The sequence below is a fragment of the Pongo pygmaeus genome, chromosome 20 (genome assembly GCF_028885625.2).
Source record: "Pongo pygmaeus isolate AG05252 chromosome 20, NHGRI_mPonPyg2-v2.0_pri, whole genome shotgun sequence".
Lineage (NCBI taxonomy): Eukaryota > Metazoa > Chordata > Mammalia > Primates > Hominidae > Pongo > Pongo pygmaeus.
This window is the reverse complement of record NC_072393.2, coordinates 52,373,689-52,387,958: the sequence shown is the minus strand read 5'-3', so window position 1 is coordinate 52,387,958 and position 14,270 is coordinate 52,373,689. Positions and strand designations below refer to the sequence as shown.

Here is a 14,270-nt window from a genome sequence, read left to right as displayed (position 1 = left end):
AGGAGTTCAAGACCAGCCTGGCCAACGTGGTGAAATCCCATCTCTAGTAAAAATACAAAAATTAGCCAGGCGTGTGGCAGGTGCCTGTAATCCCAGCTACTCAGGAGGCTGAAGCAGGAGAATCACTTGAACCCAGGAGGCGGAAGTTGCAGTGAGCCGAAATTGTGCCACTGCACTCCTGCCTGGGCGACAAGAGGAAAACTCCGTCTCAAAAAAAAAAAAAAAAAAAAGTCTAATCTGAAATTCCTCATTTTCCCGGAAAGCCAACTTAAAAGGAGTCTATATGGTCAGTCACTAATCTTGCTGTACTTTATGCAAATAAAGTATAACACTAAAACTTATTTTGAGAATAAATTGGTCTTGCTATTATTAGTGTCTTTAGTAAAACTGGGGGACTGGAGAGGAAAAATGATACTTCAGTGGCACATCTGTGTTTAGATTCTAGCCCTGACCACTGTTTTTGGGTTTTTATTACTTGCCTACAGTTTGTACTGAATCTTGAATTCTATCTTGGCTACAGTAAGTCCCCAAAGCAGAAGCTGGGTTTCATTTTCCTCATGATGTTTTTAGTTGGCTCCCTAATTGGAAAAGGCTCTTTTTTTCACTCTGGCGTATACATTCTTGTTTTCATTATAATCCTTATGTGCATTATATTTCTACTATTTAAATTACTAATCTTCTTGTTTTACTTCCAAGAAAATGAAAATCATGGTATTCTGAAGACTAGAGATGATTGGACACGCAGACGCAGCTGTATAAATCAGTGACTTGATTCAGGTCTTCTTTTTGCCACTCTGTGAGGCCATCCTACTTCAGCTTCTGGACACACTGAAAATTCCTCACTGAGCCATCTCCTTCCCCCTCCCCCACATAGAACAGGCCTGCCCTAAAGTGAGCCTTCCTAGTGACGAGGGACACTCTGACACTCAGACTCTGATCAATGCTTTTAAAAAGAAAGATTTTGACCAAAAGGGAAAAATGAGAAAGAAAAGAAACTTTTCCTTGAGTAATGCAAACCCCCTTTAAATGATTGAGCCTAGAGAGGAACTGGAATGAGGGAGCAGTCATGTCCCACTCCCCACCTTGAGAAAAACTCATTCCCCGAAGCCACGGACCCTGTGGACTCAAGAGTAAGAGTCCAGAGACAGCTACACATCAACCTCACAATGCCATACACAGATGCCATCACTTACACCCTGTAATTTAATAACGCAGAGCCAATTACTGATCAATGTTATTTTTTAAACCAATGAGAATTCCTGAAAAACACCCTTTGTAATCACTCCTCCCCGATTTATCCTTTTGTCTTTAAACGCTTGAGCTTATCTGTTCTCTGGAGCACTTCCCATGATAACTTGAGGCTCCCAGGCTGGTCCTCAACCTTGGCCCAAATAAAATCTCTACTTATATTAATTTTGCCTCAGTTTCTTCCCTTAGGACAACAGGTATAAATGAAGAAACGGAGGAACATTTATGAGGGTAAACAAATGAATAAATGAGTTATGAATTAAGAAATCTCCAGTATTACATTAACACTTTGAAAGAGGCTCAGAGCAAGAGGTGACATTGTCTCTTATCTCAATTATACCTAATGCCTGAAAGGGGGAAGCCATATATTTGCTGAGATCACACCTGCTTTTGGAAATTGGCAAGACTGAATAGAAACCTGCAAATCTGACTGGTCTCACCCTGGGAGACATAATCATATAATATGATGAACTAATTATTAATGACCTAATGGAGTTCTAGTAACAAACTGGCCAGTAGTACCTTTTGAGTTGTATATTCTTTGGATATGAGGGAACTGTGTTTGAAGACCACGGGTGGCCAGCGGTACTGTGAAATACACATTTGATATTCATCATGTACTGTTTCCTGGCACACAACTCCTAAAATCTTTGGAATCTCCAAAGTGATGTGTCTTTTTGCATGCTCATGTGTTGACTAATGGCTAGCCACCCCTATGTAGCTTCAGGATGGGGGCTGGTCACTGGAATGACCAAAGTGGGCCTGTAAGGTTGGAATGTTTCAGCCCCACCCTCCAACCTCCGGGAGGGGAGAACGGCTGAAGGTTAAGTTGACCACCAATGGCCAATGGTATAATTAATCATGTCTACATAATGAAGCTTCCATAAAAACCCAAAAGGACTGGGTCCAGGGAGCTTCCAAATAGCTGAACACACGGAGGTTCCTGAAGAGTGGTGCTCCAGGAGAAGGTGCGGAAGCTCTGCACTCCATCCCACATGCCACTCTGCGCATCTCATCTGTATCCTTTGTAGCAGCCTTTATAATAAGCTGGTAAATGTGTTTCCCTGAATTCCATGAGGGAGTTCTCTAGCAAATTAATTGAACCCAAGGAGTGGGTCACAGGAACCCTAATTAACAGCCAGTCAGTCAGAATCACTGGCAAAATAACCTAGGTCTTGTGATCAGCATCAGAAATAAGGGACAAGTGGGGACTAAGTCCTCAACCTGTGGAATCTAATGCTATCTCTAGACAGATAGTGTCAGAATTAATTCAATTAGAGAACACCCCGCTGGTGTCCACTGCAGAATCGACTGCTTGGTTGCCGGTAGGGAGAAACCTCCACTCCCTTTCGTGACCAGTGGTCACAGAAACTTTCTGTGTAATTGTTGACTGAGAGAATAGAAAAAACACTTTGGGGCTGGGTGCTGTGGCTCATGCTTGTAATCCCAGCCCTTTGGGAGGCTAAGGTTGGCAAATTCCTTAAGCCTAGGAGTTTGAGACCAGCCTGGGCAACATGGTGAAACCCCATCTCCACAAAAATTACACAAATTACCCGGGCTTGATGGCACACGCCTGTAGCCCCAGCTACTTGGGAGGCTGAGGTGGGAGGATCGCTTGAACCCAAGAGGCAGACGTTGCAGTGAGCCAAGATTTGTGCCACTGCACTCCAGCCTGGGTGACAGAGCAAGACTCTCTCTCAAACAAAAAACAAAAAACAAAGAAAAAACACTTTGGTTGTTATTCCTATATTCTCACCTTCTTTAACAGATGAGGACACTGAGGCTGAGAAAAAAGACACTAGGAGCCATGCAGCTGCTACCCAATCTGAGCTGGCTGTGAACCTAGGCGTCCTGAGCCCAGAGCCTGCCCCATCTAGCCCCTGCACTGGTGACCGCAGACTCTCTGCCTGCAGCCCACATGTACAACAGGGATTTTTATATCACACCCAACACTCATCTGTACTTGTGTAAATGAAAAGTCATTTCCACAAAACAATATTTATACACACTTCCTCCAAACAATGAACCGTTTTTTCTTCCCTATTTGATGAGGACAAAAGTGCTGAAGCTATTCAACTGATTGTGGCCCAGAAACAGTTACAAGCATGGACTAGGGGTTCAAGTCTCAGCTCTGCCACTTCCCTGCTGGGTGACCTTGCAGGAGGGACATCTCCTCTCTAGGCCTCAGTCTGAATTCAGGCTGAATTCAGGTGCACAAAGGGCTCCCAGCAGTGCTGGGCCCAGAGTGAGCAGACAGCTGAGGAAATCGAGGCTAAGGGGAGCTCCCCCGCCCAAGGCCAAGGTCACGTCTTTGCTCTGCTTCCCTGGCAAGCTCCTGGTCTAGGAGGAAACTCTAGCATCCAGCAAGCAAGAGGTAGAGTCTTGGGAAGATGAACTGCCCCAGGGCACATGGAGCCTGAAGAGCTACGCAGAAAGGAGCAAGGCAGAAGGCCTGCAGGCATATGGATGGCCTGATGACAGGTAAGCCCTCATGTTCATGTGGGGGTCCCCAATGCTGCTGGGAGAGCCCCCATGGGGAAATGGGCCATGACAATTTAGGTGCTGGGTATTCTGTAAAAGGCTCTGAATTCCCCACCCCCTCAACCCTCCCTGCCATCCGCCAGGTCTGGGACACAGCTCAGATGTGGCACACCCACAAGATGGCTGAAGCCAACCAGCCCAGCCTCAGGGAGTATGCAGGGTTGGGCCCTAAACTGGGCCAGAGCCTTGAAAAGCCTGCTCCTTACCCTGCGGAAAGACGCTCTTGCAGCCCCACACTTGATGAAGACCCTGCCTGCAGCCCCTGCTCCTTACCCTGGGGAAAGATGCTCCTGCAGCCCCACACGAGATGAAGACCCTGCCCTAAACCTGTCCTTGGGGCTCCTCTCTTCTGCCCCACTGTCTCCCCAGGCCCCCTTCCCACCTGGAGCCCTGCCCCAACCCAACACCAACTGTCCTTGGTTACTCATTACTGAGCCCTGCAGCTCGTGACCTTTACTCAACCACGTCATCACAGCCACAGCCATCCGGAGGCGGCCACTCCTTTTGTCACCATTTTCTAGATTAGGACACCAAGAGACAATGAGGGAGGGGCTTGGCCAAGAATGGCTTGAGAGCCCAAGCTGGGAAGGCCTCTGCTCTGCTGCCCCTGCCCCCACCCTTCTAGGTGTCACCCTAACCCCCCACCACATCTCTGCCCCCATCCTAACATGTGTCCCCTGGACTCATGCTTAGCTCAAACCTTCACCTGGCCTGAAGTCCACCCTCCACCCCAGGCCAGCGGCCAACAGCCAGTCCAGTGTCTAAGCTGGCTCCACCGACTGCAGACTCGTGCTTCTCAGCCCCCAACCAACTGCAGACTCGCAGCTCCCAGCTCCCTGGTTGCCCCTCCCTACACGACAGAAGCAGCTCCAAGTGTGATGGTTGCAACGGAAGGAGGGAGTGAAGTGTGTCTGTGTGTGGGGGCAGGATAACAATCCTCTCAACACACACTGACCAAGCCCCTGCTGCACCAGCCCCAAATGCAGGACAAGCGCACGTCCCCGTCTCAGGGAGCGAACTCTGAGGTGGGAGAGATAAGGCCCTGAGGGCCAGGCCTCCTAGGTTCAAATCCCAGCTCTGCCACTAACCAGGTGCGGGTCACTGGGCAGGTGACTTCACCCCTTAGGAACTGTTTCCTCATCTGTGCAAGGGGAGTAATCCCAGTTCCCACGTCCCAGGGTGCTGCAATGATTCAGCCAGCCTCCCTGAAGGAAGATGCAGAGCACACCTGGTGTGAAGGTGTGTGCTCGCTCTGCAGAGCCTCATACCATCAGGATTTTCATTGGGTGGGTGAGGCCACTAGCGAATTCTCACTGTGCCCTAGGTCCCCTCCCTCATCAGCATATCACACATATCCTGTCTGCTGTCCCTGGCAGCGTATCACCCTTCCTGTTTTGTTTCTCTTTTTTTTTTTTTTTTTTTGAGACAGGGTCTCACTGTGTCGCCCAGGCTGGAGTGCAGTGGTGAGAGCATAGCTCACTGCAGCCTTGAGCTCCTGAGCTCAAGTAATCCTCTTGCCTCAGCCTCCTGAGTAGCTGGGACTAAAGGTGTGTGCCACCACGCTTGGCTAATTTTTGTATTTTTTGTAGAGATGAGGTCTCCTCCCTATGTGGCCCAGGCTTGTCTTAAACTCCTGGGCTCAAGCAATCCTCTCACCCTGGCCTCCCAAAGTGCTGGGATTACTGTCGTGAGCCACTGGCGCCTGACTGCCCTTCCTCTTTTCTTCAAAGTACAGATCCTCACCTGCAATTATTCTGCTAACCTATTCAGTGGTGGGTTTTCTGCCTGCCCCTGAAAGACAAGCTCCACCAGAAGAAAAGAGGCTGTGTGGCTCCTGTCCAGCACCAGCACTAACAATGACAGTAACCATCAGGTGAACCATCACAGGACACTGACCCTGGGCCAAGTACTGGTCTACTCGTGTGAAAAGCAAAAGCTCACTTTTCCTCACAGCTACCCTTGAGGTTGGCTGATCCTCTTGTTCCCCTCATTGCACAGATATGGAAAGGAAGGTGCAGCGAGGCAGGGTAACTGGCTCAGGGTCACAAAATGTGAGATGGCTGAGCAGAGCTGTGGCCTGGGCACTCTGGCCTGGGCCCAAGGCCCTGCAGGCACTTGCTGGTTAAGTAGAGGTAAGTAGAGGAGTGAACGGCTCCTCACACCCGTCCCCGCCAGCCCAGCCCTCAGTATCTGCCTGGCTCAGGTGCCAGGCCTGGCCCACTCCCCAGCTCACCGTCTCGTAGTCTCGCAGTGCGGCCCGGAACTTGCCCAGTGCCATGTTGCTGGCAGCCCGGCGGTAATAACCCTTGATGTACTTCTTGTCCAGCTCGATGGCCCGCGTGGCATCTCCCAGCGCGTAGCCATAGCACTCGGTGCGCAGGTAGGCCAGGCTGCGGTTGCCATAGTAGATGGCATTGCTGGGGTTCAGCTCGATGGCCTGGCTGTAGAACTTGATGGCATTCTCGTAGTCCTTGGCTGCGGAGATGGAGGAAGAGCCATGAGGCAGTGCTCCAACCCCACAAGGACAGGCCCTGGGCTGGGTGACGCCCAGTCTCCCTGTTCACAGATGGGGAAGCTGAGGGCCACCCTGAGCCCAGAGACATCTCTTCAGCCTGCCCCTCCTGCCTGTCCCAACCAACCTAGCTCAGGGCTCGTCCTCTCGGCTGAAATCTCCAGGACCCCGCACACCCGCCCACCCACCCCTCCAGCCCCAAGCTGGGCACTAGCAGCAGACTGAGGGAAGAGCACTCCGATAGCAAGAAGAGCAGGTGCAGAGGCCCAGAGGAGGTTGAGCCTCGTCTGAGGGCCAGTGAGAGCTGGGGCAGCTGGGTGGAGTGGGCAGGGGGAGGACAGATGAGGCAGGGAGGCTGGTGGGACAGATCCCTGGGCCCCGGGCAGCCACAGCGAGGTCTGGACACTGATGTTCTAAGTGTGGAGTGACAGGATGTGACATCTGGCCAAGGAGGAGAGGTCGGATTTTATTTGAGATGAGCTACAGCTGTGCCCTGCACTTTACCTCGTGACCTGTGGAATCCTCATGTCTCCACGGGAGTAAGGACCATCTGGTGCTCACTTTACAGACAAGCCATGGAGGTCTTGCTCAAGGTCAAATGCCCTGTCTGCACCTGCAGAGCCAGGCTTGATCCCTCCCTCGTGCCCATTTGACAGGCAGGAGAGCCAAGGCTTAAACAGCCTTAGAGGCTTGTCCCCACTGGGGGCCGTGATGTACCAGAGCCATGCAGGGCTTTAGTACACAGGTCCCCCTTCACTGGACTCTCACAAGCCCAGGGACACTGCATTAACCCCCGTCTCCAAATCTGGGGACTGAAGCTCAGGGAAGAAAGGCCGGTGCTCAAGGTCACACAGCAGGTGACAAGCGGGCCTTTTTTTTTTTTTGAGATGGAGTCTTGCTCTGTCACCCAGGCTGGAGTGCAGTGGCGCGATCTCCGCTCACTGCAAGCTCCGCCTCCCAGGTTCATGCCATTCTCCAGCCTCAGCCCCCTGAGTAGCTGGGACTATAGGCGCCCGCCACCACACCCGGCTAATTTTTTGTATTTTTAGTAGAGATGGGGTTTCACCATGTTAGCCAGGATGGTCTCGATCTCCTGACCTCATGATCCTCCTGCCTTGGCCTCCCAAAGTGCTGGGATTACAGGCATGAGCCACCGCGCCCAGCTGACAAGTGGGCCTTCTGAGCCAGGCCAAGACCAAAAGGCTCCCACTCTCACGCCCCATGCCATGGTGACCTCTGGGCAGGAGCGTGGCACAGGGGTAAGCACAGAGGCAAGAGTAGGTGGCCTGGGCCCAGTCCCTAGCTCTGCCTCTTACTACCTGGGTATCCCTGGGCTACTGAGGAACCCCCTGTGGACTAGGGTTTCCTAGAGTCCTTCTACCAGCAGCCCTGAACAAAGTCCCCACCCTCACTCCCATTTTAATGTTCTCAAGAGCACTCCGAGAGTCCTTCTACCCACAGCCCTGCCCTCCCAGGCAGGGCTTACCATCCAGTGGAGGAGACAGATCCATGCCTAGACAGTGGTGCCCAGCGTTTAGGGTTGGGGCAGCTCAGAGGGGACACTGGGGCTGACCCCTGGAGGATGGGAGTCAGTTGGGTGAAGAGATGGAAGAAGAGAGTCCCAGGCTCCATGAGTGGCTCCAGAGGAAAAGGAAAGAGGGACGCAGAGAGAGATGGGGACTGACATTACAGAAGGGAGAAGCCGGGTCCTGGGGATGTGGCCAGCAACAATCTAACAACAATCCTCTTTGCCAGGCTAACTCCTGGCAATCTTTCAAATGCTCATGTCCCCTCCTCCAGGAAGCCCTCCTTTACCCCCAGGCTGGGTCAGGCCCCCGACTGGGCTGCCCCAGCCCCTGGGCTCTCCTGTGCCAGCCCTGTCCACTCTCATTGTCACTGTTAGGTAATAAGCGTGTCCCTCCAGAGCTGTAAGCCCCAGGAGGGCAGGGCCCGGGACTTCCCAAAAACAAGCAAGGGCAGAACCGGGCAGCCCAGATCTGACCGACCCTCCCTGGAATGCCAGCGCCTTCGAGGACTCCTTCAGGCCTCCTGGCTGTGGTCCAGAGGCTGCCTGGCCCACGCTCCTGATGGGGCAACTGTTACTCCAGTGGCACAGGGAGGGGAGCCTGGAGTCTCAGGGCCTGCCACCCTGCTCTGCAGATCTCTAACTCGAGGCTGCAGGCAAACAGCCTCCTCTTTCTGAGCTCTGCCTCACTGGGTGGCTGTGAGGGTTTTACGAACTTGTGTAAGAAAACTGGCTGCAGTAAAAGAACCAGGCAAAAGAAGTGAATGCATGAATGACTAAATGAAGGGAGGAAGTGAAGGGAACAAGAGGAAATGGGAGGAGCCTGTACTCCACGGGTAGACCCACATGCCATATCCTGGCCCTGTTCTATGCGCTTTACAAACAGGACCATATTTAAGCCTCAAGACATTCCCTATTTTAGATGAGACGAAACAGAGGCCCAGAGAGGTTAAGTCATTTGTCCAGGCATCATCAAGCAGGTAGAGGAAGACACAGGGTTTGAACCCAGGCAGCCTGAGCTCTCAACCATGGCCTGCTTCGTCCCCACAAGCTCTTAGACCTGGAGCCTCCTTAGGGGTTCAGCATAAGCCCCCACCCGCCATTTTATAGAAGCGGGGCACTGAGGCCCACAGAGAGGGGAAGACAGTTGAGACACTTCCCTTGGACTCAGACATGAGATGGGGGATGAGGCTCTGCCCCCAGGATTTCTGGAATAAGCCTGAACTTACAGAGCAACCAGCCACAGTTGAGGGGACGGTCCTCTGAGCCCTGGGACCTCTCTTCTCCCTGCTGGGGCCCCTCTTCTCCTCAACAGGGCCACTACGGCTCTGGGAGGAACCTGAACGTGGGAGCCAAGCACATAGTGAGGAAGGGGATATCCGGGCCCTGCTGCTCACACACTCTGACCTTGGGCGAGTGGTTTCACTTCTCTGAGCCTTGCTTCCTTTATAAAACAAACAGGGCCACTCCTAGCCATCTCCCAGCCCCCGGGGAGGATTAAACCCCACTGCGTACCTGGCCACCCCAAGGCTCAATTAAGGTGAGCTGTCATTATTCTTTTTATTGTTATTCCCACAGCCCTGGAGCCTGGGGCTCTGTGCCTGCTACTGCCTGCCAGACAGCGAGGGGCCTGGGCCAGCAGGGCCGTTCTCCTCCGTGCCAGCTCAGTGCCAGGCCCCTCTGGCTGCCTGCCCAGCCCCAGGACTCCTGAGAGCCTGGATCCCAGGTCCTGGGGGTCAATGGGCTCCTCCCAATGGCTGCTGTGGCCCAGAATTCTGACGCGGCCTCAGCAGCAACCCCCATGCAGGCTGCTCCCATCCCAGGGGAGTCCACCTTCCACCCCATCACCCAGCTGAGACAGCCTCATCCTGGACTCCTCTCCACCCCTCAGCCCCCAAAGCCCGGCAGTCACTTCACTTCTTCTGCCAAGTCAGCCTCCTGAACATCTCTCAGATCCAGCCACTCCCTTCTCACCCTCCAGCCCCACCCAGCCCTGGTCTGGCCTCTCCTGCCCAGGTTCCTGGCTCAGCCTCCACCTGGCCTCGCAGCCTCTTGTCCTGCCCCTCCAGAGGGGTGTTCCTAAAGCACAAACCTGACGCTGCCCTTTCCCTACTCAGAACCTCCCAGGGCTCCCCAGAGCCCCACCCTCCACCGCCACCCCACCCCAGAAAGCCCTGGCTCCTTCCCACAGCCCTGCGCAATCTGCTCCCCGCAACCTCATCATAACCTCCTCCAGCCTCCTACACTGCGGCCCCACTCATGGCCTCCATGCCAGGCTCTGCTCACCTTTGGGCCTTTGCCACCTGTTTTTGTTTTTTTTTTCCCTGCCTGGAGTACCGTCCACCCTCTCTCCAGGCAGCCACTCTTACTTCCTCCCTGAAACACTTCTTGAATCTATTTCTGTCCCTCCAGCCTGGCTGGTGATCACCACCCCTCCTCACCTGTCCACTAATCTAGACTCCTTCCTGTCTTACCCTGGAGTCCAGTCTCTGCATGGCAGCCAGGGATCTTTTCTGAACACTAACTGAACCACGGCACCCCGCTCTTGAAACTTCCCATGGCATCGACCACCCTCAGGATGACACCCATATTCCCCAATCTGACTTCCAAGGTTCTAACTCTGGCCTCATCTCTCACCGGTCCTAACTCCCTCTCACGGCTCCCACCCGATCAACTTCTCCACACTTTGCTTCTGCTCCCGCTGGAGGCCAACTCTCTTCCAGGGCTCCAGATCCTTCCCACCTCCACCTTCTCCAGGGTTTTGCTGCTGCAAGTCTCCACTCTCTTGTGCAGAATCAATTCTCCATCTCTACTGGACTCTACTCTCTTCCATCCTTACAAAAAATCCATCTTTCCCTGACACTGCATGTTCTCTCTTTTTTTTTTTTCTTGAGACGGAGTCTGTTGCCCAGGCTGGAATGCAGTGGTGTGATCTTGGCTCACTGCAGCCTCTGCCTCCAAGGTTCAAGTGATTCTCCTGCCTCAGCCTCCCGAGTAGCTGGGACTACAGGTGTGTGCCACCACACCCGACTAATTGTTTTAGCAGAGACGACGTTTCACCATGTTGGCCAGGTTGGTCTCGAACTCCTGTGCACGTTCTCTTCTTACCACCCTCCCCCATTTCTCCACTGCCCTTCAGAACCAATACTCCTAACACTTAACATTTGCTGTCTCCACTTCCTCCCCTCCCATTCACCCTTCAGCACCTCCTGGCTGCATCACCCCCATCATTCCCCAACAACTGCTTCTGTCAACATCACCAGCAGCATCCATGGAGTCAAAGCCAATGGCCAGTGCTTGCCTTGGCAGCATCGGACGAAAGGCACCAGCTCCTTGTTCTAGAAGCGCTCTCTTCTCTCAGCCTTCCCGACACCTTTCCTGGCTTCCTTTCCACCTCACTAAGCGCTCCTCCTTAGCCTCCCCCTCTTCCACTTGGGTTCTGTCCTAAGTCCCCTCTTTAGACCCTCTTACTAGATGATCTCATCCATTCCCAACCATAGTTTGATCACGCCCAAATTCTTCTCCAGTCCAGACTGGCCCATTTACTTACTCAATGTGTCTTCTTGCAGGGCTGGGCGTGGTGGCTCATGCCTGTAATCCCAGCACTTTGAGAGGCTGAGGTGGGCGGATCACCTGCGGTCAGAGGTTCGAGACCAGCCTGGCCAACATGGCGAAACCCTGTCTCTACTAAAAATACAAAAATTAGCTGGGTATGGTGGTGTGCGTCTATGATCCCAGCTACTCGGGAGGCTGAGGCAGGAAAATCGCTTGAACCAGGGAGGCGGAGGTTGCAGTGAGCCGAGATTGCGCCATTGCACTCCAGCCTGGGCAACAAGAGCAAAACTCCCGTCTCAAAAAAAAAAAAAAAAAAAAAAATTCCAAACTGGTCTTTGCAATGACTCAGGGAGACCCTGCATGATCTGGCCTCTGTCCTAATCTCATCTTGTTATTGGTCTCCCCCTAAGTAGGCAAAGCCCCAGCCATGCCAGTATCCTTTCATTCCCCACCCCAGGGCCTTTGCACAGGCTGCTTTACCTCTGTAGAACACTCCTCTCCAGTTCTCCCTCTGCGACTTTCAGCTTAAATGCCTCCTGCTCAGTAAGGCCTTCCCTCACTACCCTATCTAAAGTAGCCTCCAACCCTTATTCTCTACTTCATCACACTGCTGGTTTGTTTTCAAAGCACTCATCACAATTTAAGTATTTTACTTATTTACATGTTTTTTTTTTTTTTCCATGTCTGGTTCACCTGCAAAATTACAAGCTAAGGACAGGGCCACATCTGTCTCATTCACTGCTATATCCCCAAAGTCAAGCACAGTCCTTGGCACATAACAGGTACTCAATAAATATTTGTTGAATTAATGAATGAATGGGTGCCCCACACTTGACTCTCAATATTCTAAGTGATACTATTCTTGGGGATCCCCACCCCTACTCCCAAGGCCCCCACCATCACATTCCTTTTTCTCAGGTCAGCTCAAATCTCCTACTTCCTTGTTCCCCCCATCTAATGATCCATTCCCCACCCCCACGATTGCCTTCTCTATTGGGACTGTCCCTCCTCTATCCCCCACTTGGCGGCACCCACCCCAGGACTCCCCATTTGGTAGCGCCATCACTCACTCCCCCACCACATGTCACTGCCTGGTAGCGCCCTCTACAGGCCTCACGTTTGGTAGCGTCCTCATTCCAGTCCCCCTCTCGCCCCACAATTGGTGGCGCCCTCCTCAGTCTCTCCACTGAGTAGCACCCGTTCCGCACGCCACTCCTAGGTATCACTCTCCGAAGCCCCCTATGTCGCCCCTTGGCAGCGCCATCCTGGGCCTCCCCACGCCCGGTCACTTGGTAGTGTCTGCCCCGCGCCCAGGCTGCAGCTCCGCGTTGCCATGGTTCCGCGCGGGCCCGGCACCCTTCAGCCTGGGCCACTGTCCACCCTCCCTGCCAGGCGGGCGCACCTTTGAAGTAGTCATTGGCCTGAGTCTTGAGCTCCTCTGCCCGCTTCAGAGCGCCATCAGCCGGGGGTTCGTCCCGGCGGGGCTCAGCACACTCAGTCCGCTCGCCCTCCGCCATCGCCATGCCGCAAAGCGACCCCTACCCTGGCAACGGCCGCCAGCGGCACCCGGCCGAACCGTCGCGAAGGAGCACCGGGTGGCCGCCGCCGCTGCCGCACAAGTGTCGTAAAGCGCGGGCCCTGAAGGCGCCCTTCACGCGCCTGCGCAGGTCCCTTTCGCCATAGAGCGCGCGGAGGACAAGGTGACCAGAGGGTCCCCAGACGGTACCCCTGGTAGAGAGAGCCAATAGGGAATGAGCGAAGGGGCGCGCGGGGAAACAGACCTGGTGTAGCCTCTGCTCCCAAAGTTACCGTGTTCCAAGGCTGTAAAAAGTTTCTCGGTTCTTAAAGTGGGATTTCCCCGCTGTCCTCTAGGGTTGGGGGGTGGGTTGTGAATGTCGCTGGCGGGTGTGGCTGTTTTGCAAGGCAGCGCCATGCCCTACGCGGAGCCGGACCCGGGCGTCGAGTCCTATTGTCAACTACCTGTGTGACCTTGAACAAATCTTCACTTCCTCTCTAGGGCCTCAGTTACCCATCTCTGAAAAATGGGTGGTTTCTCAAGCCAAAAAGGGTCCAACCTTGAGGGTCAGTGTTTTTGAGTTTTTAACTGAAGGCACTCTGGATTTCAAGTCCGGAGCAAGGCTTAGAAGTGTGTTGCACCATCTCCTTTCTTCCTGTGTTCAGCTTCCCAAATCCTGAATCTTCAAATAAACTCTCCTGTTTGTGTTTTTACAGATTCTCGTCTGAGATCACAGCATTGATTGCATGCACTCTGCCTCCCTCCAGTTTACCCTTCACTTTTTTTTTTTTTTTTTTTTGAGAGGGAGTCTCCCTCTGTCGCCCAGGCTGGAGTGCAGTGGCGCCATCTAGGCTCACTGCAACCTCTGCCTCCCGGGTTCAAGCGGTTCTCCTGCCTCAGCCTCCGAAGCAGCTGGGATTACAGGCACCCGCCACCACGCCCGGCTAATTTTTGTATTTTAGTAGAAACGGGTTTCACCACGTTGGCCAGGCTGGCCTCGAACTGCCGACCTCAAGCTATCCGCCCGCCTCGGCCTCCCAAAGTGCTGGGATTACAGGCGTGAGCCACCGCGCCCGGCCGAGGGATCTTTCTAAGACATGATAAAACCATGGCACACCCTCGCTCCCAGCCTTCCATGGCCCCAGCACCCTTAGGAGAAAACCCAAAGTCCTGATTAGGAGACCCTGAATAGTCTAACCTCAGACTGAATAGTCTAATATCCAGATTCCACCCCTTTGCCAACCCCCACCTGCCGTACACCCTTCCAGTCTGTCCTTTCTAAGCCCTCATGTAGCACTAAGTCCTGTAAGGCTCTGGATCCCCTCCTGGAAGCACACTCCCAAACCTATCTATCCCACTCCCAAACCTCTTGT

General features: G+C 53.4%; 1 protein-coding gene across 2 annotated transcripts in view; it reads right to left on the bottom strand.

Moving 5' to 3' along the window:
* Positions 1-13,013, bottom strand: part of PPP5C (protein phosphatase 5 catalytic subunit) — a 43,464-nt gene extending 30,451 nt beyond the window's left edge. The window contains exons 1-2 of one of the 2 annotated variants that reach the window (XM_054466285.2): positions 12,784-13,013; positions 6,023-6,264 (exon numbers count right to left, since the gene is read on the bottom strand). In XM_054466285.2, the coding sequence (XP_054322260.1) occupies positions 6,023-6,264; positions 12,784-12,904 (363 nt within the window). In that variant the 5' untranslated portion in view covers positions 12,905-13,013. The remainder of the gene's footprint in view (positions 1-6,022; positions 6,265-12,783) is intronic. The other variant, XM_063657221.1, reaches the window with a different exon arrangement.
* Between the last annotated feature and the right edge of the window lie 1,257 nt (positions 13,014-14,270).